At 49.6% G+C, this 24,441-nt stretch overlaps 1 protein-coding gene and 1 long non-coding RNA gene across 2 annotated transcripts in view; one reads left to right on the forward strand and one right to left on the reverse strand.

Annotated features, from left to right (window-relative positions):
• The window catches only part of OTOG (otogelin), an 80,299-nt gene extending 68,193 nt beyond the window's left edge, over positions 1-12,106 (forward strand). Inside the window, exons 48-57 of the mRNA XM_032881248.1 lie at positions 76-177; positions 3,728-3,826; positions 4,963-5,003; positions 6,582-6,657; positions 6,769-6,947; positions 7,701-7,805; positions 7,984-8,103; positions 9,300-9,345; positions 11,664-11,743; positions 11,827-12,106. Of these exons, the coding sequence (XP_032737139.1) occupies positions 76-177; positions 3,728-3,826; positions 4,963-5,003; positions 6,582-6,657; positions 6,769-6,947; positions 7,701-7,805; positions 7,984-8,103; positions 9,300-9,345; positions 11,664-11,743; positions 11,827-12,027 (1,049 nt within the window). The 3' untranslated portion in view covers positions 12,028-12,106. The remainder of the gene's footprint in view (positions 1-75; positions 178-3,727; positions 3,827-4,962; positions 5,004-6,581; positions 6,658-6,768; positions 6,948-7,700; positions 7,806-7,983; positions 8,104-9,299; positions 9,346-11,663; positions 11,744-11,826) is intronic.
• A 2,525-nt stretch (positions 12,107-14,631) lies between these two features.
• LOC116881363 overlaps positions 14,632-24,441 on the reverse strand; it is a 29,828-nt gene continuing 20,018 nt past the window's right edge. Inside the window, exons 3-4 of the long non-coding RNA XR_004385398.1 lie at positions 15,166-15,311; positions 14,632-14,767 (exon numbers count right to left, since the gene is read on the reverse strand). This is a non-coding gene — a long non-coding RNA (uncharacterized LOC116881363). The remainder of the gene's footprint in view (positions 14,768-15,165; positions 15,312-24,441) is intronic.

Here is a 24,441-nt window from a genome sequence, read left to right on the forward strand (position 1 = left end):
CCAGCAACCTGCCTTGTACCAAGATCCTGTGAGGGGGACTTCCTGTGACGGCCGTGGCTCCTCTCCCCTCCTCAGCCTGTGGCGACTGTCCAGATCCAATCCCTGAGTGTCAGGAAGGAGAGGCGCTCACCGTGGACAGGAACACCACAGAGCTCTGCTGTCCTCTGTACCAGTGTGGTGAGTCCCAGCTGGAGGCAGACATGCAACCTCAAGGGGCTCCAGGGACATTTATGTGCCACCAGGATCCCTTCACAAGGCCCTCCCTCGGGACCAATGGGAGTTCAGTAGGGAGCCCCAGGGAGCCCCAGGGTGAGGAGGAGCCAAACCTATGAGGGAGGAAGAGGCCTCACCGGAGGATGCTGGGCCAGGCGATGGTGCGGGGTCCAGGCAGGGATGTGGATGGCTCTGAGGTTTCAGGAGGAGGTTTCCTGTCCCCTCCCTTGGAGTCCCCAGGCCCAGAGGGAGGCCTAGGGTGAGACCACCCCAACCCTCCCAGCACTGATTCACAGTCCTCATTCTCTGAGCCAAGGTCCCTGCTTCAGGGCCCCTCTTGCCCTGTGTCACCCTGGCTTTGCACATGCAGCCTACATCCCAGAAGACCCTGCATCTCGAAGCCTTGGAAGCTCTTTTGGATTGCGACCATAAATAGAAGTGGACCCTTTCTGATATCTTCACAGGACGTAGTACCTTAGTATAAGGTGTACTGTATACCTGGTACCTTAATAGTACCCCTTAAGCCTAGTCGAGGCAGCATCAGGGACATTAAGAAAACCTAACAGATGAGAGTTAACAAACTGGTTGAATTTCAAGATCACTCCATTTGTAAAAACCGCACACTGATTATAGGGAAAAGGGGAGTGAACCTCACCTGCCCAGAGTGGTGTAGGTGGGGATTGTCTGCCAGGAGACCCCAGGGGCAACCCTGACGGCTTTAGTGTCAGAAACCAACTTTGGAGCAGTGTAGACTTCCACAGCGCATGCCCAGATGAGCTAACCACAATGCACAGATCAGCCCTACCTAGGATCTCCAGGCCTCTCGTCGCCAAGTGTTCACAAAGCTGATCTGAGCAGAGGGCCAGTGTCCTTCCCCTTGTCTTTCCTTTCTTTCTGTGTGTCTCTTCTGTCCTTCTTGGCCTCCTGCTCTTATTCATGTGTCTCTCTGGGGTTCTTTTTTTTTTTTTTAAGATTTTATTTATTTATTTGACAGAAATGACAAGTAGGCAGAGAGACAGGCAGAGAGAGAGAAGGGGGGAAGCAGGCTCCCCGCCGAGCAGAGAGCCCGATGCAGGGCTCGACCGCAGGACCCTGGGATCATGACCAGAGCTGAAGGCAGAGGCTTCAACGCACTGAGCCACCCAGGCACCCCTCTCTCTGGGATTCTCAGGAGGAAGTCTGGTCATGGGGAGTGAGAACAGGTGCAGCCAGTCAGTCATGGTTTCGCATCCCGGTTCTGCCATTTACTAGACGTGTGGCCTGGGGCAAGTCACTAACTCTCTGAGCCAAGGTTCCTCATGGGTCCAAAGGTGCTAACAGTATGTACCTTGAGGGACTCTCATGAAGATGGGAGATAATATATGTGAAGTACCTTATGGTCCTTGGCGTACAGTAGGTGCTCCACAAAGGGAGGGTATTGGTATCATTACTTCTTCCAATCCTCATTGTACTTTTGTTATAGAAGCACTATATCTACTTCATAAAAGGCACAGAATCCAAGTAAATGCAAGCAAGTGAGAATACGTTCTTCTGGCTTCCTAGATACCCCACTGTCAGCACAGTTGGGGTTGGAAGACATCCTTCCACATACTCACTAGGCCTTTATACGTGTGTGTGTTTTTAATCAAAATAAGCTCATACTGTACATGATTTTTTAGATTTTCTTATTTGTTTTATTGTTTTTATTAGAATATAATTAATATACAATGTTAATTAGTTTCAAGTATACAACATAGCATTTCAACATGTGCACATTCCTTTGGGCTCATCTTGAAGAATGTCATCACCATCTGTCACCACACCGTGTCATTATAATATTGTTGACCCTGTTCCCTGTGCTGTACTTTTCATCTCCATAACTTACTTATTTTATAACTGTAATCTTGTATCCTCCCCTTTACCTATTTCACCTATCACCCCTGCCAGCAACCACCAGTTTGTTCTCTGTATTTAAAAGTCTGTTTTTTGTTTGTTTGTTTGCCCATTTGTTCTGCTTTTCAGACTCCTCCTATAAGTGAAATCATATGGTGTTTGTCTTTCTCTATCTGACTGAGCATGATGCCCTCTGGGCCCAACCACGTTGTCACAAATGTATACCTGCTCATTTTTTTTTTAAGATTTTATTTATTTACTTTACAGAGAGATAGAGAGAGCATAAGTAAGTAGGCAGAGAGGCAGGCAGAGGGAGAGGGAGAAGCAGGCTCTCCACTGAGCAGAGAGCCTGATGCAGGGCTTGATCCCAGGATCCTGGGATCATGACCCGAGTCGAAGGCAGCCGCTTAACCAACTGAGCCACCCAGGTGCCCCACCTGCTCTTTTTCTAACCCACTATTTTCAGTTCATGTTAATACATTTTCAAGTTATATCATGCCCCATCCAGAGCTTCCCTGGTTTGTCCAGTCCAGGACCACACATTCCTGTTTTGTCCCTTAAATATCTTTGGACCTAGCATCGATGTCTTTTTCTGCACGACACGAAATTATAGAGTTTGGGCTGGGGTCCTGCAGAAAAGTCCCACCTTCTGGATTCATCCGTTGCTTCCTCTTGGAACTGTTTACCTTGCTCCCCCATCCTCTGCGCTTCCTGCAAACCAGAATTCGGATCTAAGACTTGGTGGACTCAAGTCACAAGTGTGGGGCTCCACAGATGCGAGCTTCGCTGTACATCACATCATGCAACACAGACCATCTGGTCGAGACAGTGTAACTGAGGCTAACATGGGCCCTGACTGAGGGCGGTGACTGTCCCTTGCTGCCATCTTGCATTTAGAGTTTTCAAGGAACCCGTTACTTTGACCCTATACAAAGGTCCTTCTCCCCTTCCACCTCATAATTTTTTGAGACATCAATCGATAATCTTTACCTGTGCCAATATACTTTTTTTTTTTAGTAAATCAAATCAATCTTACAGTTTTCAAAGTGCTGCCCCAAACACCTCCCCTCCCCACCCCAAAGTTGTGCCCAGGAGTCCCTCAATCCTTGCCTTGTCCTCCCAGTAAATGAGAATGGCTGAGGAACCCCAAACTAAGAGGGCTTGCCTGAAGAATAGGAAAAAGGGAAGTGTGCACCCTGGAGTGTAGCATTCCTGAAACAGAGCGGGTTCAGGGTGGGCTCCGTGGGTATGGTTCCCACAGGGCGCATAGCATGGCATTCTCCTCTAGAGGGAACGTTCGTTCCCAGCAGTGGAGCTTGCACTGGTCCCTGGTGTCCATCTGCCCCTACTCTCAGGGTGACACAGAATCCAGGGGGAAGGAAGGCTCCGTTGAGTGACTTTAAGGTTTTGACACTGTCCTATTGCTAATCCCTCCTCAGAGTGGAACTAAGGCTTCCAGAAGAAGTTCTAGGGGGGAGACTCCAGGAGCCCAGACTTCTTCCCTGGGCTCCAGCCCTGGAGGGTGTCTAAGGACATTGGACAGGGGTGGGGGCAACCAAGGAGGAGCCAATGTTGTATTTCTGGGGGTTTCTGCTCCAAGGTGTCTGCAGCTGATGTGTCCGCTGCCTCCCTTCCTTCACAGTGTGCGAGAGCTTCCGCTGTCCCCACGTGCAGTGTGGCATGGGCACTGCCCTGGTGGAGGTGTGGAGCCCGGACCGCTGCTGCCCCTACAAGTCCTGCGGTGAGTCCCTGCGTGGAGACGCCCCTCCCCACAGCTCCGCAGAGAGGGAGGCAGGGGAGGAACGGCCCCCATGGTCCACCTGCTCACATTCTAGCCCTCTAGAACCATCAACACTGCCTTGCTCCCCCTGCGTCTGAATGCTGGGCACTTCGCATTCCTACACCATTTTCTCCCCAGGATGAAAGAAGGAAAAAATTGAGTTCCCTGTTCCCCAAAGGTTTTTCCATCTTAAAAAAAAAAAAGCCTTTACTGCAGCTGTTAGTTAAAAAAAAAAATCTTCGTTAAAATTTGCCTCAAACCCCTTTGGGAGCCTCCATGATCAATAAGGAACACCAGTGAGCTTTATGTAAAAATGTGACTTAGAAAGAGTTGATTTAGAAAGAGTTATGCATTTATTTCATTTCACTCGTCTTTTTTCCAGGCCTCCAGTGTTAACGTCAGGAGGCCAGAGAGTTTGGTCTGTTTTATTCATAGCTTTGTCCCCAGAGCACAGGGAAAGCTCTGCACGGAGTAGGCGCTTAAAACTATTTGCTGCAGGAGTGAGGGACCCAGGAGAGTGTTTTCACAAGCGCTTTGACCTTGCGCTCTCCTCTCGGGAAGCTAGAGCCTGCGTGTCTGTTGGGTTTGCTGTCACTGCCCGGGCAGCAGGTTCTCCCTGAGCAGAACCTGCCCGAGGCCGGACACTTGTACCAGTAAAGCCGAACTTGCTGAAATACGTATTTGGGAAAGACAGACGGTCAGAAGTTCCACCCCTGCCACGTTCACTTCTGGAGAGGCCCTACATCTGCTCTAGAAAGGGCTCTCAGGAGGATGGGGCAGGATGAAGCCCAGATGACAAAGGGAACCTGTGATTGGCCTGTCTGCCTGTTTAGCCTCACCCGCCTCTGGAGTGGAGCTTAGAACCAGGACCCACCCCTGCCTCCCCACAGGCTTACCAGGGGAGCCACAGCCCCCGTGTCCCGGGAGGCTGAGGGGAGGCTAAGATTTTGGCTTCTTCCCCTCGACCCCCACCCTGACTGGGCCTGAGGCTGGGCCAGAGGAGGGGCTGCAAGGGAGGGAGCAGTATGGGGACCCAGGGTGACTTCCACCTGGACAGCTCCCAGTGAGATGGCTCCCGGCCCTCTCCTGTTTTTCAGAGTGTGACTGCGATACAATTCCAGTGCCCCGGTGCCACCTGGTATGGAGACCCTGTTTCTCCCCACTCTCTGAGATCTGCCGCCCCCTTTCCTTTCTACTGTGTCCCACCCCCTGGAGACCCTATTCCTTTAATGTAGTGCAGAAAGCCTTGGCTTCCTCATCAGCTTCCTTGTCCTAAGCTCTGCTTTCTGAGTACAGTGTCCACATTTATAAAGTGGGCGTGCTCATGCTTCCGCATCATGGTGAGCAAGTACAATGCTGATGGGGACGGCAATGACGGTGGTGGTGGGGATGGTGGGGATGGGGATGGTGAAGATGACGATGATGGTGATAGTGATGATGGTGGTGGTGGGGATGGTGAAGATGATGGTGATGGTGATGGTGACGGTGATGATGGTGGTGGTGGGGATGGTGGAGATGACAGTGATGGTGATGATGATAATGATGGTGATGGTGGGGGGGATGGCGAAGATGATGGTGATGATAGTGGTGATGATGGTGGTGATGATGGTAGTGGTGGGGATGGTGAAGATGATGGTGATGATGGTGGTGGTGGGGATGGTGGAGATGACAGTGATGGTGATGATAATGATGGTGATGATGGTGGGGGGATGGCGAAGATGATGGCGATGGTGGTGATGATGGTGGTGGTGGGGATGGTGAAGGTGATGGTGATGGTGATGATGGTGGTAGTGGGGATGGTGGAGATGACAGTGATGGTGATGATGATAATGATGGTGATGATGGTGGGGGGATGGCGAAGATGATGGTGATGGCAATGATGGTGGTGGTGGGGATGGTGGAGATGACAGTGATGGTGATGATGGTGGGGAGGATGGTGAAGATGATGATGATGGTAATGAAACTCATAATGGCAGCTAATGTTTACTGAGAGCTAACTATATGTCAGGGACGTTCCTAGGCCTTTTTATGTATATTTTCAGATTAATTCTCATGACAGCCCAATGAGCTTGATTCCATGATGATCTCAGTTATACAGATAAGGAGACTAAGGTTAAGGTCATGAAGCTAGTAAGTCACAGTCAGGATTAGAACCCAGGAAATCTGACTCCAGAGGCCATACCCTTCACCTTCAGGCTGCACAGCCCCTGAGGGAAGGGAAAATACTTTAAGAAATGTGAAGTTATGTTTAAAGGGGTTTTTTCACCATTTTCTGATTATATATATTCTCCTCACCCCATGTCCCACAACACACACTTTCTCCCATTTTCTCCCCCTCCCCATCCCTCCTCTTCTCCCTTCAACTGGTGAATGAGGAGGGTAAATGATATAAGCCATGTAGGGTTCTTGGCCGACAGCCAGGCAGTGGTCCCTCGTTGAGGTGGCCAGTGGGTGCTTGGGGCGAAAGGAGAGCCCTTAGCCCCTAGGAGAGGACACTGGGGAGTGTTCCTCAGTGGGGAGCCATGCTGGGAATTTTTCCCTTGGCTGGGGAGGGACTGAGCTCCCTGGAAGCCAAGGACCCCAGGCCCGCCAGCCCCCTCCCCACCCGCAGCACAGAGCCAACTGACAAAGACAAGGGCCTGGGTGGCAGACTGCTCCCGAGGGCGGGCCTGGGCTTCTGCACCCTGGGGTGCTGACTGCCTCTGCCCCCACCCAGTGGGAGAAGTCCCAGCTGGACGAAGAGTTCCTGCACAGCGTGGAGAATGTGTGCGGCTGCGCCAAATACGAGTGCGGTGAGCAGGGAAGGGAAGCCCATTGGGTAGGGCCAGGCTGGGCTGGCCAGGGGGCACTGGATGTGCCTGCTGGGCTCTCGGTGACTGCGGTCATCTCACACACCTACCCAGTGAAGGCCCCTGTGTGCCTGAGCCGCGAGCTGGGGGTGATGCTGCCGGGCCAGACCGTGGTGGAGCTCTCGGCAGACGGTGTGTGCCACACCTCGCGCTGCACTGACGTGCTTGACCCTCTTACCAGCTTCTACCAAATCAACACCACCTCTGTGCTGTGTGATGTCCACTGTGAGGCGGTAGGTGTGGGGCGGGAGGGGGATGGGCAGGGTCAGGGCACCAGCCTGGGTGACCTTGGGTGCTCCAGGAATCAGAGGATCTTCAAGCTTTCTAGACACATCTGAAGAGTAGGGCCGGGGGGAGGGGCCCTTCAGAGACCCCCGTGGAAGATGCTGAGCTCGGGCCAGGTTGGGAGAGGCCAGGAGGGGAACAGCAAGAATGCGGGTCTGGCCACGGCAGGTATCTGACAGAGAGAACACCGATGGAGGCACCTACTTATGACTGGCCCACTCCTTGCTGCTCTGTGTGTGTCTGTGCTGCTACCCTTTGTTGAGCACTTCTGCATGCCCAGTAGCTAGGATAGTTACTGGCTTCTTGTAAAAGCTAACGAGGGTTGGGGGTGGGAATAGCCCCATTTGTCAAATGAGAAAACGGAGGCTGAGGGAGGTCCAGTCATTTGTCCAAATTCCCGCAGGGACTAGGACTCAAACTGAGGTCTACGCACAGCCAGAAGGAGCACCCTTAATCACCAGCAGTGCTGCCTCTGAAATGGGTGGAAGTGCTCTTCGTCGACGGGGTCTAGGAATTGCTGTGAGGGAGGCTTGAGGAGGACAGAGGGAAGACCTTCCTGCCTGACACGAGAGGCTGGGAGCTCCCTTTCTGAGGGCGGCCTGCTCTGGGCTTCAGGCTCTGAGACCTCAGGCAGTAGGAAAGGCCGGAGGGTGGAGGTGGGCACAGGGCTGAGGCCCCTCTCGTCCTGCCCGATCCTGCAGAACCAGGAGTACGAGCACCCACGGGACCTGGCGGCCTGCTGCGGCTCCTGCAGGAACGTGTCCTGCCTCTTCACTTTCCCCAACGGCACCACCTCCCTGTTCTTGGTAGGCGGCCCCCCAGCTACCCACCTGGGGAAGGTGTGCGGTGGGTTAGGGATAGGCCAGGGCTCAGGGAGAGGTGCAGACAGTGTCCTGGGCAGTGCTGGGTCCTGGGCCACACCTGTGTTCGGAGTTGTGCCCTAGCTGTTCCCACGGGCCATCTGGCCACCTCTGTGCCCTCCAGCCTGGGGCGTCCTGGATCGCAGACTGTGCCCGCCATCACTGCAGCAGCACTCCCCTGGGCGCAGTGCTCGTCCGCTCACCCATCAGCTGCCCCCCACTCAACGAGACTGAGTGTGCCAAGGTCAGTGCCAACTTCCTCCCTGCATGGTGTGGCCTGAAGCCAGGGATACGGCCGTCTTACTGGCAGGGGGCATGGGGGCTGGGGGGGGGGTCCTGTGTGCTGAGGTGAGGGAGGAGGGGTCCACTGGAGTCTGTATGCACCCTGCCATCCCAGCTCCACATCCCTCCATGTGGTCCCACTCTGACCACATCACAGCCAACATCCCCAGACATCACATGGCAGCGCCCAGGTGTACACAAACATCCATCCTCACACACACACCAACATGGACTGTCAGTCCCTCACACACACCGCACACCTCACGGGGCCGTGAACACCTCCGCCTGCCAGAACACATGCCATGGACCGTCACACAATGGGGCACACAGGCCACACGCAGTGTGCAGATGCCCAGTTCAGTCCTAGGATGGTTTGATGGCACTGCCACTGACCAAACTAACGCCAGAAGGGACAGCTGTCACTCTGGGCAGACCTCAAGGGAAAGGATTTCTGGAGGGCTGGGTTATTGTTGCATTATTGAAGTTCCCAAGATTGATATCAGACATTGAAATATTTCTGATCTTACCTAGAAAATAAATACACACCCTCCCAGTCATACTCACCCTCTCAATACAAAATCACACATGTACACACATGTACACGCTCATAAAATCACATGCATATACTCCCTAATTCACAAAGCTCTCTCACATCATTGTTTGGCTGATTTCCTAAGCAAGGAGGAGGGCTGTGCCCCCATTTTCAAGGTGGGAAAACTAAGCCCAGAGGAAACGGGTGACTTATCCAGGGCTGAGATAGAGCCCACGTCACTGGCCCAAATGGGTCAGCCCCTGCACCCGTCCCCTCCCTGACCCTCTGTGCAGGAAGCACTAATGAGAGAACAGGGTGGGGCATGAGGGAAGCTGCCCCTGGAAGGATAGGGGGCCCACACCCTCTTGTCCCTCCTGCAGTCTTACTGGGGCCACAGGCCACCTTAGTGCCACTGTCCCAGCCAGTCAGGTTAGCCTCTGTGGCTCTCCCATGGCCAGCCCAGGGGCCCCTTCTCCCACTGGCCTGGGCCTGATGGACGGAAAGATCTGGTGCTCCACTCCTGGAGCATCATGGGAGAAAGGAGGCACTCTCACTGCCTCTTGCTGGGATCTTGGCTCCAGGTCTGGGACAGGCTCTCCCACTCACCTCCTCTCCTCTCTCTCTAGGTTGGGGGCTCAGTGGTACCTTCCTTAGAAGGATGCTGCAGGACATGTGAGTGAGCACGGCTGAGGCCCAGGGGTGAAGGGGGACACCTTTCGGGTCGGGGGACAGGGTATCATATCAGGGTTCAGAGGGCCAGGTTCCTGGCCTGGCACCCCAGTGGGGGTTCATCAGGGGTTATTAAATGAAGGAATAACACCCCTCCCATGGGTCTCATGGCACTGGCAGAGATACGCAAATGGGCAGACACCATACTCATGTCCCTATCCCAGCAAAAGTCCTCTGCTTCTTGATGGAGACGGGGACGTCCACAAGGTCAGTAATTCCCCACCTGTTCTCCCTCCTCCTGTACCTGCCACAACCCCCAGCCAGAAGCCCCCTAGGTGAATTCTTCCTGTGGCCGGGAGCCCAGTCTTAGAGGTGCCCCCTGGGTGGGATTCAGGCCCGCAGGGTCCCCGACTCAGTCTGAGTGAGAGCTCTGGGCATCTGTCCTCACATCTCGCCCCTGGAATCCACAGCCCTAGACACATATGCAGGCACGTTCCAGTCAACTGTAAGACCTTTGCCTACGTGCCTCCCCTCCCCCTATGGTCCTCAGACTGGCCTTTGGAGGACAGAATTTGGGACCCTGTGTCCACTTCACAGACCGCAGGAAAGCTGGGCTCAGTGCCTCATTGGCTGATCTCTCACCCGCAACTCACGTTTGCTGAATATTCCATGTGCTCCCATGTGACTTGCGACCCATGTCCCTCTCCCCAGGTTCCCCGGGGACCCTGTTTCCTGTGGTCCCCGTTAGCCCCGCCTCTCCTCCACGAGTTAGTGTCCACTGCCACCCAGGTACTCCTCTTGGAAGGACTGCAGGCATGCAGCCATGTTGCTGTTCCCAACAATGTCCCTTCTGCTAGATGGCCCCAGCTCTGGGGGTGGGGGAGGGAAGGGCACGGGCCCCTGCTCCCCGCCTCTGGCAAGGGCCTTTCAGACAACAGTGCATGCTGGATAGCGACCCTCACCCCCTGGGCTTACGTGGGAATGCTTCAGCGGTGCCCACTCTCCCGGAGTCCATCAGCGCCCAGTGCTGCCACCGCTTTGCTCCCGCTGGTCACTCAGCTGGTCTCGGTCCAGGACCCTAAGGGCCATGGCCAGGACAGCCCTTGGGCCTCTTGCCTGCTAGAAGCAGAGGGGGAGGAAAAAGTGAACTTAGCTCTGGCCAGGAGTCCTCCAGCTGGTATGGTGGAAAACCCACTGTGGTGAGGCCCAGAGGCTAGAATTCCACCCCATTTCTGGCAGGCTCCCTGGGGTGACAGAGGGAATCTGTGCATCAGGCAAATATTTACTGAGCATGAATACGCCAGGCCCTGTTTTAGGCACTGTGGACACAGCTGACGTGTTAGTGGGAGAGACAGAATAATGAGTAAAATATATAATAAGACGGATACCTCTGGTTTTAGGGGGATTGAGACACAATTTGGGGAGGAGGCCTCATTAAGAAGAATACAAACTTACAAGTCCCATATCAGGGTATGAAATTGAGTATTTATTTAGAATGGAAAAGAGCTCACAGCAAGTTGAGGGAGGGCGGTTCAAAAGAAGGTCTGAAGCTTCCGTTTCCCCAGCATAACTACCCTCGTGTCTCTGGTGAGATGGTGACGCTGTGTGCTCAGGCTAGGAATAAGGCAAGAGAGGGGTCGGGGAGGGAGCAGAGGATGGAGGGAGTGGGTTGTAGTTTCAGGCCGGGGCACAGGAAAGGCCTGGGGAGGAGATAATTTGCGTCTGTGAGGGGCTGAGTGGCCCTAAGATGGCCTGTCTGTGGGAGGTGCAGCCCAGGCAGAGGAAGATGCTGCCAGTCACCTTCCATGCCTGTGACGACTGTGTGAGGTGCGCGAACCCCTGACCCCGTCTGATGGATACGGAAACCCAGTGAGCCCGCTGTGTGCCAGCTTCTGGCACAGGGTAGTGGGTTTCCATACATTCAGGAAATTGCCAATTCTTTATCCTCAAAGCCCTCTCAGAGTCGGAACGCTGAAGCTGAGAGAGGGGTGGGGACAGGGCCAGGGTCACCAACAGGGGTTAGAGACAGGCACTGGGGCTGGGGTGGGGAGGCAGCCTGCCTCATCTCCAAATCCTCCTCTTCCCTAGCCCAGAGCACCACCCGCCACAGGCCATCCAGACCTCATTCCCTGTCTCCCCTGCCTTCACTACCTGCCTGTCTCTCCAGGGCACTGAGTGAAAGGCTTTCTCTTTGCTGGGGAGGGGCTCTAATGCATGGGCACTAACGCCAGTAGAGAGACCCTCAAGCATGACACTAACTGCCCCAGTCCGGCCCATCCTGCTGTCCCACAGCCACAGCTGCCCCCTCCCTGTCCCCCCAGGTAAAGAAGACGGGCGCTCCTGCAAGAAGGTCACGATCCGTATGACCATCCGAAAGAATGAATGCAGGAGCAACACCCCTGTGAGTGGCGCCCCCTGGCAGTGGGAGAGGGGGCTTCAGGGGGTGGGCTGCACCGTCAGCCTCACCAGCCCGCCCACCTCTAGGTGAACCTAGTGTCCTGTGATGGGAGGTGCCCGTCCGCCAGCATCTACAACTACAACATCAACACCTACGCCCGCTTTTGCAAGTGCTGCAGGGAGGTGGGCCTACAGCGGCGCTCCGTGCAGCTCTTCTGTGCCACCAACGCCACCTGGGTGCCCTACACCGTGCAGGAGCCCACTGACTGTGCCTGCCAGTGGTCCTGAGGCCTGGGGGCCGGGGCTGGCTGGACCACCTCTGCCGCCCCCACCTTCTGCTTCCAGTGGGCCCAGGATACGGGGGCGGGGGTGGGCCTGGGTACTACAGGTGTGGAGAGCGGGTAGGCCCTGAGAACGGAATGACGAGCAGAGGCTCAGAGAGTGACTAGAAAGGGCCACACCTGCCCATCCTGGCTTCTTCTCTGGCCTCCCTCTCCTGCATACACCGAAAAGTACTATCTATACCTGAGGGCTCAGGGAACTCAACTCTGTCCTTGGCCGAGGTCCGGAATGGGCCTGAACCCTGACTCTGGCAGCAGGGGGGCGGAGGGGGAGAGATTTCCTGAGAAACCAGGCCCAAGCTAGACTCAAGACCATGTGCAGGGCCGGGATGTGGTGGACCCTTTCTACCCTGGGAGAACCACAGACATAGTAAAAGGACAAGGAGGCTTTAACTGCAATACACAGGTCTGCATGGGGCTGCACAGGGGGATTTCCCAGAAGCGAAGAGGGTGGGTTCCCAGGTCCTCCCACCAAGGTCTGCAAGGTCAGGCCCAGAGACAGGGGAATGGGCTCAGTGACCTTCGAGTCCCCTGTAGACCCAAGAGGGATGCCCTGGCATTCTGTCGTTACCCTGTGGTTCAGGAAAGGATTTAGAAGAACAGACCCATGCCTGCTCCCTCTGTGGCCCCCCACTCCCAGCCTCCCTGGCAGCTGGTTCTTGTGAGGTGGTGGCAGAAGCCCCCAAGGGCCATTGGCTGTTTCAGGGTACCTTCAGCCTGGAAGGGCGTGCCTGGCTTTGCCATGTGCCTCTTCTCCAAGGACATAGCAGAGTTGGTCTCTGGAGGGGCCTGAGGTGAGTTTTGTGGCTCAGCCAATTCCTAGCTCTCTGCTTCGTGGGACTGTTTAGCAGGAGAGCATCTGTCAGTGGGAAATGCAGGTGCTCCACACATACAACTGGTCTTCCAGCATTTTGTCAGAGCCTTGTCTCTGAACCAGAGTGTCCTTCTTAAAGCCAGGGCTAAGGTCCCTTTCACACCCCACTCTACAAGTCACTTCCACATGCCCCTTTGTTCCACTGGTGCAAAGGGCATGGACACAAGGTTGTTCATGCCCCAGCACTACCCTAATATGCCTGGGGCCGTGGGGATGTCCTAGGGTTGGGGTTAGTAGCCTGTGCCAGGTTGGGCCCCAGCTGTTCCTGCAGCTTCTTTTTCTCGGATCTATATTCTGATTCTGTATCTAATAAACCACGGAAAGACACCAGGCCTCTGAGCGTCTCTGAGGGTGTCCGGTCTGCTTTGACTCTGAAGGAATTTCAGCTGTGAAGAGAAGACCCTGTTTCATGGCCCTGAAGGTCACTCCAACTTCTCCTGCCCCATCTGTCACCCGAACTTCCTCACGACCCCCAGCACCTGCCCCCAGCTTGTTGGAACTGAGCTGACAGGAGATTGGCTCCCAAGGGAAGGGGTGGGAGGAAGGACGAGGACATGGGGAGCTGGGGAGCTAGCGTCCCAGTGGGGGCCTCGGTTTGGAAAGGCAACCTCAGACTTTCAGATGACTGTTCATCTACCTGTCACTGACGATGCAGCTTTGCTGACTTGGCTCTCTTGGGCTCTAGCTGGAGGCAGCTCCCCAGCACCTGCCCCAGCCCCACCATGGGGCCTGGCTTCCGGTGATCACAGCCATCACTGGAATCACAGTATTCCTGCCTTTTCTTCCCTCCTCACCTACCCTTCCAGCCAGGCATCCCCTCCTGCCTGTTCCTCCTGGAAGCCAACCTCCCACCCCAGCCCTCTGGCCAAACATCCCAGTCCTGTTCCCTCAGCTTCGGTCTGAGAAATCAACTCCTTTACACTCAGACACTCCAGTGAAAGATTAGTAAGAAGCAAATCATTGCCCAGCGTGATACTGTGCTCTGTGCTCTGGAGAAGACAGGAGACAAGGAGGAACTTAAACTTTGATCAATGTTGCCCAATTGCCCAATGCTGATGTCAGTGTTCATTAAAACAGTTTGGAGATGGTGATTCACATCAAAAATACTTATACCCTTTGATGAAACTCTCAAATTTCTAGACAGCTGTAATAAGCTGAAGGATGGTCTTCCACGTATTCATGCCAAGAGCCTTGGAATATGTGACTTGACAAAGTAAAAAGGACTCTGCAGGTGTGAATAAGACTCTTGAGGTGGGGAGGTGATCCTGGCTCATCCACGTGGGCCCAGTATAATCCCAAGAGTCCTTGTAAGAGGGAGGCAGGAGAGTCGGAGTCAGAGGACATGGGATGACAGATGCTGAGGTTGAAATGATGCACTTTGAGGTTGGAGGAAGGGGCCACTGGCCAAAGAATGTGGGCGACTTCTAGAAGCTGGGAGGGGCAAGGAATGGATTCTCCCCTGGAGCCTCCAGAAAGAACGCAAGACTGCCCACGCCTTGATTTTAACCCAGCGAAACCGATTTAAGACTTCTGACCTCTGAAACTCTAAGAGAATACATTGGTGTTACTTTAAGCCATCAAGTGGGTGGTAATTGTTACCGCAGCTGTAGAAAACTAATACAGCATCTAAAGAAGTAATTCATACAAGGAGGCAAGTGCCAATTGTTTATTATAGCATTATCTTAATTTTTTTTATAAGTAGTAACAACTTGACATGCCTTCCGATAGGGAATGATTAGATTGCCCAGTACAGACACACCGTGAAGATTATAGAGCTGTTTCCTATACTGACGTAGCAGGCTCTCCAGGATACCTTAAACAAAGAAAAAAAATTGTGTGTCAGTTCCCACAGAACGACCCACCTTTATGCATCTATGCGGGGGAAAAACATATGTATGTGTGCATACACACACACACACACAACAGGCTCATACCCTTGAAGGGTTTTCAGGACTGAGGAGGGCCCTTCCTGGCTGTTTGGGCCAGCTGGTTCAATGGCAACAATGGTCCCAGAACATCCTTTTTGGTTCTGAGGGTCCCAAAGACTGTCACTGCGTACAGAAGGATGAAATGATCACCCCAGGACAGACTCAAGGCTCAAGGAGTATCTATGGCATATTCCCATCCCCACTCTTCCTGTAATTTACAGCTTGAGGAAAGCCCCCAGGCCAGGTAAGGAAACAGAAACCCAGGACCCAGCCCCTCCAAGACCTGGTAGCTGAGCTGGGCGGCTGCACAGCCTGCGGGCCCCCTGTGACGTCTTTGCAAACATGAGGGGTTTTGAGCCCCAGAACCATCCCATTTTCCCTGCTTCAGGCTCAAGTTCCCGCCCTGATTTTCTGGGCTTAATCTTCTTCCTGTGGAAATCAATAAGGACATTGTGATGGAATGATTCACGTTCAAGGTCAGGCCAGAGCAAATTGGAGGCGACATGCTGATTTTACCGCCCTCATGGAGTGGAGAGCCAATCCTGCTCACAGACCCTTTAACCCTTTCCTCGCCACTCCCAACACTGGGTCAGCACCTGCCCAGCCCAGCCTCTTCCCCCAGCCCCTTCGCCCTGCTGTGGCCCTGCCTTTCATATCTCCCCAAGGCTCTGACCACATGGACTTGGAGCCTCACATGGCTCCTGGTGATTTGGGGAAGGCAGATGGCAATCACAACCCTGGATCAAACAGGAAAGATTTCAAGCTAAAGGTCGGATGCTACTTGTATAAGAACATTGGTCACATCCTGCGCCAGGAAATCGCCCTCCCCAAAGCAAAGCTTTCCCCATTTCCAACCCTCTTTTCTGAGCTCAAGGTCCCCTCTTCCCTGCTGTCCTGGACTGTCCCACCTGAGGAGGTGGAGGAGAAGGGGAACGAAGTTCCTCATTTTTTTTAATGAACAGCAAGTCAGACCTTTTCTGTAGCTCAAACATGATAGAGGTTTATGTCTCCCTCTTATAAAGAAAACAAAAACAAACACAGGCGTTTCTGAGTATCAGGAACCTTCCATCCAAAATGATTCAGAGACCCTGGCTCCTCTGTCTTGAGGGACCACCACTTCAGCACAGGCTCACCTGCATCAAGCCAGCTCGCACTGGAGGCTGGGGAAATAGGAAAGCAAGTGGCTTGCTCTCTTTCGCTCACATCTCAGCAGCCAGAACCTGTGCATGTGGCCACAATTAACTGCAGGGGAGGCTGCGAGCTGTAGTCCAGCTGTGTGCCCAGGAAGAAGGGATCTGGGTCTGGAATATGTCTTCTCAGCGAGGAGGTGGAGATAGTGGGGACAAAGCTTAGGAGTTTGGCTGAGTAGGACCGAAGAGAGACAGGGCATGAGGTCAAGGGAAGATTTATTTGTTTGAAGGTTTGAGGAAGGCAGTGACTTGGCCATATATGCTGGGAGGAGCCAGGGGAAAGAGAAGGGTTTCGCTGGGGGAGAGATCAGGGTCTCCGAGGGCCCTTGGCTGGCATGAGGAAGAGCAGTGACAGGTAAGGACCCTCTGGTTGGGTGCACCCTGCTTTCCGTCTTTATTCATCCTGGGTCCCCATTGTCTAATACAGGCCACTGGAAACTGAGTATGAACATACCTTTAAACATACAAGTAAGGAGCCGGGCAGCAAGAAGTTAAAGAGGATAGTGGTGGGCAGATCCAGGGAGCCAGGTGCCCCCCAACATACTGCGGCAGTGCCAGTTAATCCCTTGCAGCAGGCAGGAGGCCTGCACAGCTGTCTCTCCCAAGCTGGAACTACATACCCAGCCGGCCCTTTGCCCAGAGGTCCTGGCAGCCCAGGGCGGAGGGAAGGGGAGGAGAAAGGTGGGCAAGATGGTGGGTCAAGTCACTGCATGCTTGGAGAACTCATTCTTCAGAGTTGAGCCGTTCTGGAGGCTTGCTACTCAGCCCCCACTTGCCATGAAGACTGACCTCCCTCTGGGACAGGGTCCTCTCTAGCCAGCGAAAGATAGCGTGTCCCTGCCCACCCACCCCCAACGCACACACCACGTCCATTCCTGCATCTGCGTTTTTGCCTGGGGTTCTTGCCTCATCTGGGATGCCCTTTTCCTTCCTCTCTCTGGGCAGCTCCTGCCTAGTCTTCAGACCAACCTTGAGCTGTAAAACCCCTGCCCACAGCCTCCTACTTTTTGGTCACGGCACCCCCCTGACCCTTGGTTCTGCTTGCCTGGGGTGTCACATGCCAGTGCGGCTCGATGCTCTGCTTAGGGAAGGGGGACACAGGCCTTGCTTTCACCTTCATTCATTCTTCACCCACGTTTCATTACAACAGAGAAGGACACTAAGGCTCAGAGAGGTTAAGCAACTGCACAGCTGGAGAGTGGGGGAACTGAGGACATGAGCCCGTACTTGTCTCATTCCAGAGTCCACACCCAGACTTTCCTTCTCACTGGGAAAAGCAAGAAGCAGAATGCTGGGTGGCTAACAGCTACCATTCAGGCCCCTTCCTCCCAGAAGCCAGATAGGATAGTGGAAAGAATATTCTAGTCTCTCTTTGGCCAGTTCCCAGTTATAGGATGTTGGCAAACATCAAGCCTCAGTCCCCCTTTGTGAGGAGGGGCGACAGGTTCTACATGCTAGGGCTGGCATGAGTGTCAAGTGAGATCATGGATGGGAACGGGCTGGACAACTGCAGAGTCTGCCGCCCTGTGGGAAGCTGCCTGGCTGAGCCAGGCGATCCCAGCCGGAGCAGGCCACGGAGCAGGAGAAAAGCTGGAGCACAGGGCCTGACGGACCCCCTGCCTTACCATTTCTGCAGGAGCTCTCAGGCTCACGACCGAGCCTTTGAGTGTGCTGTGCCCAGACAGCTGTGTTTCCTGTCCCAGTTCCCCCTGAGCTCAGGCACTGGTTATACATGGTTGGAGCTGAGCGAGCAGTGTGCTTGGGGGAAGAGCCCGGATGATGGGGTCTGGCTCTTTCTCTGAACAGCTACGTGATTTATCCTCTCCAAATCTCAGTTTCATCACTAAAATGGAAATGAGAATCTGGCAAAGTGATGGTGAGAGTGTTTACAGGTAAAGCCCATGACTTATCATAGGAATTTAATGAACGGAGCTATTGTTGCTACTGTGGACAGAACCTTTAAGGTCAACTCCTTCAAACTCCACATCTCCAGGAGCAGAAACTGACCCTAGAGAGAGACAGTGACCTACCCAAGGTCTCACTGCAAAGTGAGCAGAGCCAACACCAGACTCCAAACCCAGTGCTCCTTCCATTCCATCCTCCAGGGAGTTTCCTCCAACCCATGCAGTGTCTCTTTGCTCGAACCTCACAGCCTTCCCTGCCTGAGTCATCTGCTAGGCCTTCCAAGAGTTCTGTCTCCATCTAAAACAGGCGCCTCTTGCTCCTGCCCTAGCCTCCCAAACAGTAGCTATTAGAAGGCTGGGTCCTCTGCAAGGTGTTCAGAACCAGCCAGGGATATTCCTAGGGGTCTGGGAATGTTCCAGGGATGGAGTCCAAGGATGGAGAGGGGAGACAGAAGTAAGAGAGGGAAGGGTTAAAATGAGGCAGCTGGAGAGGGCAGCCTACAGACAGCCCAGCCCAGCACTGGGAGGCCTGCACCACTCCATTCCTTTGCAGATCAGTTACACCCAGCTGTCTCCCTCCCCACCACCAGTGCCCCTCGGATTAGGCGGGAAAGGATCCCGGCCTGCAGCCTGCACACGGCCCATGGGGAACAGCGCCTGCAGCCCACGCCTCCGCGACAGCTGCTGAGTGTCAGGCGAGAACATAGATCAGCAGGGTCCTGGCAGAGGTGCCCCCAGCACAGGCCCTGCCCCCAACATGCACAGGAGGGGCCGCCCAATGAGAAAGGGGGTCTGTAAGGGATTTGGGAGGTACAGGGAAGGGACTGTTCCCAAAAATACCTCCTCTGCACATATGTCACTGGGCCTCACATTCTACCATTAGACATCTTAGAAACTTCAGGTCTTTCAAAGACACCAATTAAAAACTACACTTCTTGGAACAGCTGGCATTCTTATGTACCACTTGATGAGACTGTCTTGGTAAAATTGACTAGAATTTTATTTTACTTTTACAACGCATGTATGAAGTCCCTCAAAAATGTCTATTCCTTTGGGGAGCCTGGGTGGCTAAGTTGGTAGAGTGTCGGTGTCTTGGTCTCGTGTCTTGATCTCAGGGTTGTGAGTTCAAGGCCCATGTTAGGCACAAAGCCTACTTTAAAAAAATGTCTTCCTTTGTCTCAGTCATTCCACTGAGAACTTTAACTTAAGATGAATTTGATGTAAATAGTTGATAATATGGGAAAAAATGTTGTGGGCTATAGGGCTTCTGCGTGGCTCAGTTGGTTAAGCATCTGCCTTCAACTCAGGTCATGATCCTAGGGTCCCAAGATTGAGCCCTGCATCGGGCCCCACATTGGACTCCCTGCTCAGTGGTGAGTCTGCTTCTCCCTCTTCCCCTGCTCCTCCTTCTGCTCTCTCTTTCCCAAATAAATAAATAAATAAAATATTTTTTTTAAATGTTGTGGGCTATAGTTTCAAGATAAAAAGACTAATACCACAGATACTCTCAAAATACTCAAAAAAGCTATATGATATGACAAAGAAAATTTAAAACTAGAAAATATCTGTACCTATAATGAAAAACATGGAATAGTTCCATCAATAGGCCAAATACACAAAATTTCTGGAAGCTATCAAGCAAATGGGAGATAGCACAGCACATAGGTTAGACAGAACTTCTGGGTTCTAAACCTGATTACTTCACTCAACAGTTCTATGACCTTGGAAAGTTACTGAACATCTCTGAACTTCAATTTCCTCAACTGTGAAATTGGAATAATCATTATAATAGTGGTGAGAATCATGTAAAGATTAGAAGAGGTCATGTGTGGGAACATCCTTGTGATCCCACCATCAAAGAAACCAGCATTAGCCAGTGAATGAATGGCTATGGTGTGTCTCCCCCCCATCACCCACCTACACAAATGCCAAGAAACCCCCACATAATATCAATTCAGATTAATGTAGACCTTTATTATAAATATTGCCAGTCAATTAAAACTCACTAGCTATTTGAAAATGATGGACTGCCCCAAAATGATAGCCAAGCTGAGATGGCGGGGGGAATTTCCATCAGTGAAATACCATCAATTCAAGAAACATGAAAGACATGAACTGTATTCTAATAAACATCCCCAGGATGATTTGTGAGGATATTTAAGTATCTATAAAATAGGGAGCTAATATACAAAAACACAATTAGAAAACAAAAGTTTTGTTTTGACCTTATAACATGACCTTATAACAGAGTATCCTGCAATTGCACACCCACCATGCAATTATAAACAATTAGAAAATTGGACAAAATACATGAGATCTGTGTTTTCAGACATTGGACAACAGGCAATGCAGGGCTAGGATCCTTCAGAGGAAAGAAAATAAGTGCAACGAGTCTTACTAGAAAGCCCCAACCTTCTGCCTACAGGCATTTTCTGGAAAAAGTCACAGAGATGGGGAAGCCCCAGCAGAGGGTGGTGGTCTCAATGACTTGAAGAGACAGAGATCACAGCAGGAAATCTGAGGTAACTGGAAATTGTGTAGCAGAGTATCAAAGTAGAGGGAGTTATGTAGGAAAAGAGTTCCAGAAATCTGCATAGATTGTCTGTTGATGAATACTAAAGTACACATATACAAGGCAGAAAACTATAAGACTGAGCAAAGAACTATTAACCAGTTGTAAACTGAGCAATTCCTGGAGCTTATGCAAGAATAGGAGACATTTAGGTTCTTACCAGCCACAGTGGAGAGACCTCACTGAATGTCTGAGGCATTTAATTGAGCCTCCAGAAAGGGTCTTGCTATAGAAATAGAACTAAACTAGCCCAGAGTAAATCCTATGAAGGACCTGTTCTAATTAAGTTTTGAAACAAGTGTGAAACTGACCATGTTGATATGTAAATAACTTAACTGTAAGATATAATTCTAGATATTCTCTAAAAGAAACAAAATCCAGATGTTCAACAATGTGATAATAACATTCATTCAATCAATTTAAAAAAAATTACCAGACATCAAGGATCCGGCAACTGTGACTTAAAACAAGGAGAAAAATCAGTCAATAGAAACAGATATAGAAATGATAAAGATGATACTAGCAGACAAGTACTTTAAAATAACTATTACAAATATGTTCAAGAATGTAGAGAAAAATATTAACATAATAAGAAAAGAAATGGAGGATATTTTAAAGAAGAAAATGGAACTTCTAGAGATGAAAACACAAAATTTTCAATGAAAACAGGATTAAAATATTAGAGACTTCAGAAGAAAACTTCAACAAACTCGAATACATAAGTAAAACTGTCCAAAAGGAATTACAGAGTGAAAAAAAAAAAAAGGCTGAAAAAATAAACAGAGCCTCAGTGGCCTGTAAAATAATATAAAGAGATGTAAAATCCATGTAATTTAAGGACCAGAGGAAAGAAGGAAAAGAAAAAATATCTTACAAAATAACAGTTGAATTCAGAATATATGGAGAATTCCTCAACTCAACAACAAAGAAACAAACAACACATTTTTTAAAACAGCAAATAACCAAGGCATTTCTCCAAAGAAGATACACAAATAGCCACTAAGTATAAGAAAAAAATGCATGAATTAATCATTAGGGAAAAAAAATCAAAAGCACAATGAAACATACTTCACACTCATTAGGATGGCTATTATTAAAAAAAAGTGGCAAGTGTTGGTGAGGATGTAGAGAAGCTTGAACCCTTGTGCGTTGCTGGTGGGCATGTAAAATGACACAACCACCATGGGGGGAAAATGACAGTTTCTAAAAAAATAAAAAATAGTATTACCATATGATTTAGAAATTCCATTTCTAGATATATATATTTTAAAGACTTGAAAGCAGGAGCATAAACAGATATTTGTATGCCCATGTTTATAGGAGCATTATTTACAATAACTAAAATGCAGGAACAACCCAAGTGTCTACTGATGGATGAATGGATAAACAACATTTTACACACAACGGAATATTATTCAGCCTTAAAAAAGGAAGAAAATTCTAATACATGCTGCCATGTGAATGAACTTTAAAGACATAATGCTAAGTGAAATAATCTGATCACAAAAACAACAAAAAATACTGTATGATTCCACTTATATGAGATACTTAGAGTAGCTTAGTCTAACGGTCAGTCAATGAATTGCACAAGGGTTATGCTTAAACATGACAAAACCTACAAGATTCTTTACTCTGCCTATCAATCCCTAGTGGGTTGATGAGTACACTTAAATTTGCAGTCATGATACTAACATAGGATAACATATTAATCAACAGAATAAAATTGAAATCTCAGAAATAAGCCCATACATATATGGTCAATTAACTTTTGGCAAGGGTGCCAAGACTGTTCAATCGGGATAGAATAGTTTCAAACAAATGGTGCTGGGATAACTGTTTATCTATACGCAAAACAATGAAGCTGGATCTGTGCTTATACCATATGCAAAAATTAACTCCAAATGGATTACAGACCTGAGCAATTCCTGGAGCTTATGCATGATAGGAGACATTAAAGGTCTCACTAGCCAGAGTGGAGAGACCTCACTGAATGTCCAGGGCATTTAACTGAGCCTCCAGAAAGAGCCATGCTTTAGACATAGGACTAAACTAATCCAGAGTAAATCTTATGCCAAACCTCCTCTGATTAAGTTTTGAAACAAGTTTGAAATTGACCATGTTGATATGCAAATAGCTTAACTGTAAGATATAACTCTAAATATTTTAAGAGGTAAAACAAGAAAACTCTCAGAAGAAAATACAGGAGTAAAATTCCATGACCTTGACTTAAATAAAGCCTTCTCTGATATGACATCAAGAGTTCAAGTGATGAAAAAAAATAGTTACTTTGAACTTCATCAAAATGAAAACTTTTGTGTTTCAAAGGGGAACATGGAAAAAATAAAAAGACAACTCACAGATTGGAAAAAAATATTTGCAAGTCCAATGTCTAATAAGAGACTTGTATCCATAATATATAAAGAACTCCTACAAATCAATAGTAAACAACAACAAATAAACCCAAACAATACAGTTTTTAAAACGAACAGAGGATTTGAATAGATATTTCTCCAAAAAATGTATAAATGTTCAATAAGCCCATGAAAACAAGATCAAAATCATTAGCCATCAGGAAAATGCTAATAAAATAGTCAATGAGATACCACTTTTACATCCACTAGAATGGCTATTTTATATATATATATATATATATATATATCCTCCACTCAACAACAAAATAAACACTTTTCAAGCTCAAATGGGCCATTCCCCAGAATAGACTATATGTTATATTATTAAATGAGTCTCAGTAAATTTAAAAGGAATGTAATTATACAAAATGTGTTCCCCAATCACCATGGAATTAAGTCAGAAATCAACAAAGAAAGAAATCTAGGAAATCTCCAAATATTTGGAAATTAAATAACATACTTCTACATAAAATACAGAAAAATCTCAAGTGAAATTGGAAATACCTTGAACTGAATGAAAACATAAACAAAACATATTAAAAATTATGGAATGCAGATAAGTCCTTAGAAGAAAATGTATAGTTTGAAATGCATATTAAAAAAGAACAAAAATTCAAAATCAATGATCTTAAGTTTTTACCTCAGAAGGCCATAAAATAAAGGCTGAATCCAACTCTAATTAAGCAGGAGGCTGTTAAGAGCAAAAATCAGAGCAGAAACCAGTGGAAAAGAAAAAAAGAAAACAATAGCAAAGATAAATAAAACCAGACAATAGTTCTTTGAAGATATCAACAAAATTGGCAAGCTTCTAGCTAGACTGACCAAGAATAGGAAAGAAGACACAAATTACCAAAATCAGGAATGAATGAAAGAGTGGATATCAGAAAGTTTCTACAGAATTATAAGGGAGTATTACGAATAACCTCATGCCAACAACTTAGACAAATGAAGTGAAAAAATTCTGAGGAAGATATAAAGTACCAAAACTGACTTAAGAATAGAAAATATATAAAGACATATATCAAGTAAAAAACTGAATTGAAAATTAAGATTCATCCCACAAGGAAGCCCTAGGGCCCATATGCCTTCACACGTGAATTCTACCACACATTTAAGGAATAAATGACACAAATCCTACACAAACTCCAGAAAAGAGAAAAATAGGGAACACTTCTCTATTTTACAAAGCAGGTATCACCCTGATACTGAAGCCAGACAAAGACACAACAAGACACCAAACAACATTCCAATATCTGCCACAAACATGGGTGTAAAACTCTTTAAGGAAATATTAGCAAACAAATCCAGCAATATCCAAAAAGAAGTACACATTCTGATCAAGTGGGCTTTATCCCAGGAATGCAAGGTTGGTTTAACACCCAAAAATCAAGTAAATCAAGTAATGTAATATACCATATTAATAAATTTCCACATGACCATCTCAATAGGCACAGAAAAAGGATTTGATAAAATCCAACACCC

Source organism: Lontra canadensis, unplaced genomic scaffold (assembly GCF_010015895.1).
Source record: "Lontra canadensis isolate GAN:19392208 unplaced genomic scaffold, GSC_riverotter_1.0 scaffold74, whole genome shotgun sequence".
NCBI lineage: Eukaryota > Metazoa > Chordata > Mammalia > Carnivora > Mustelidae > Lontra > Lontra canadensis.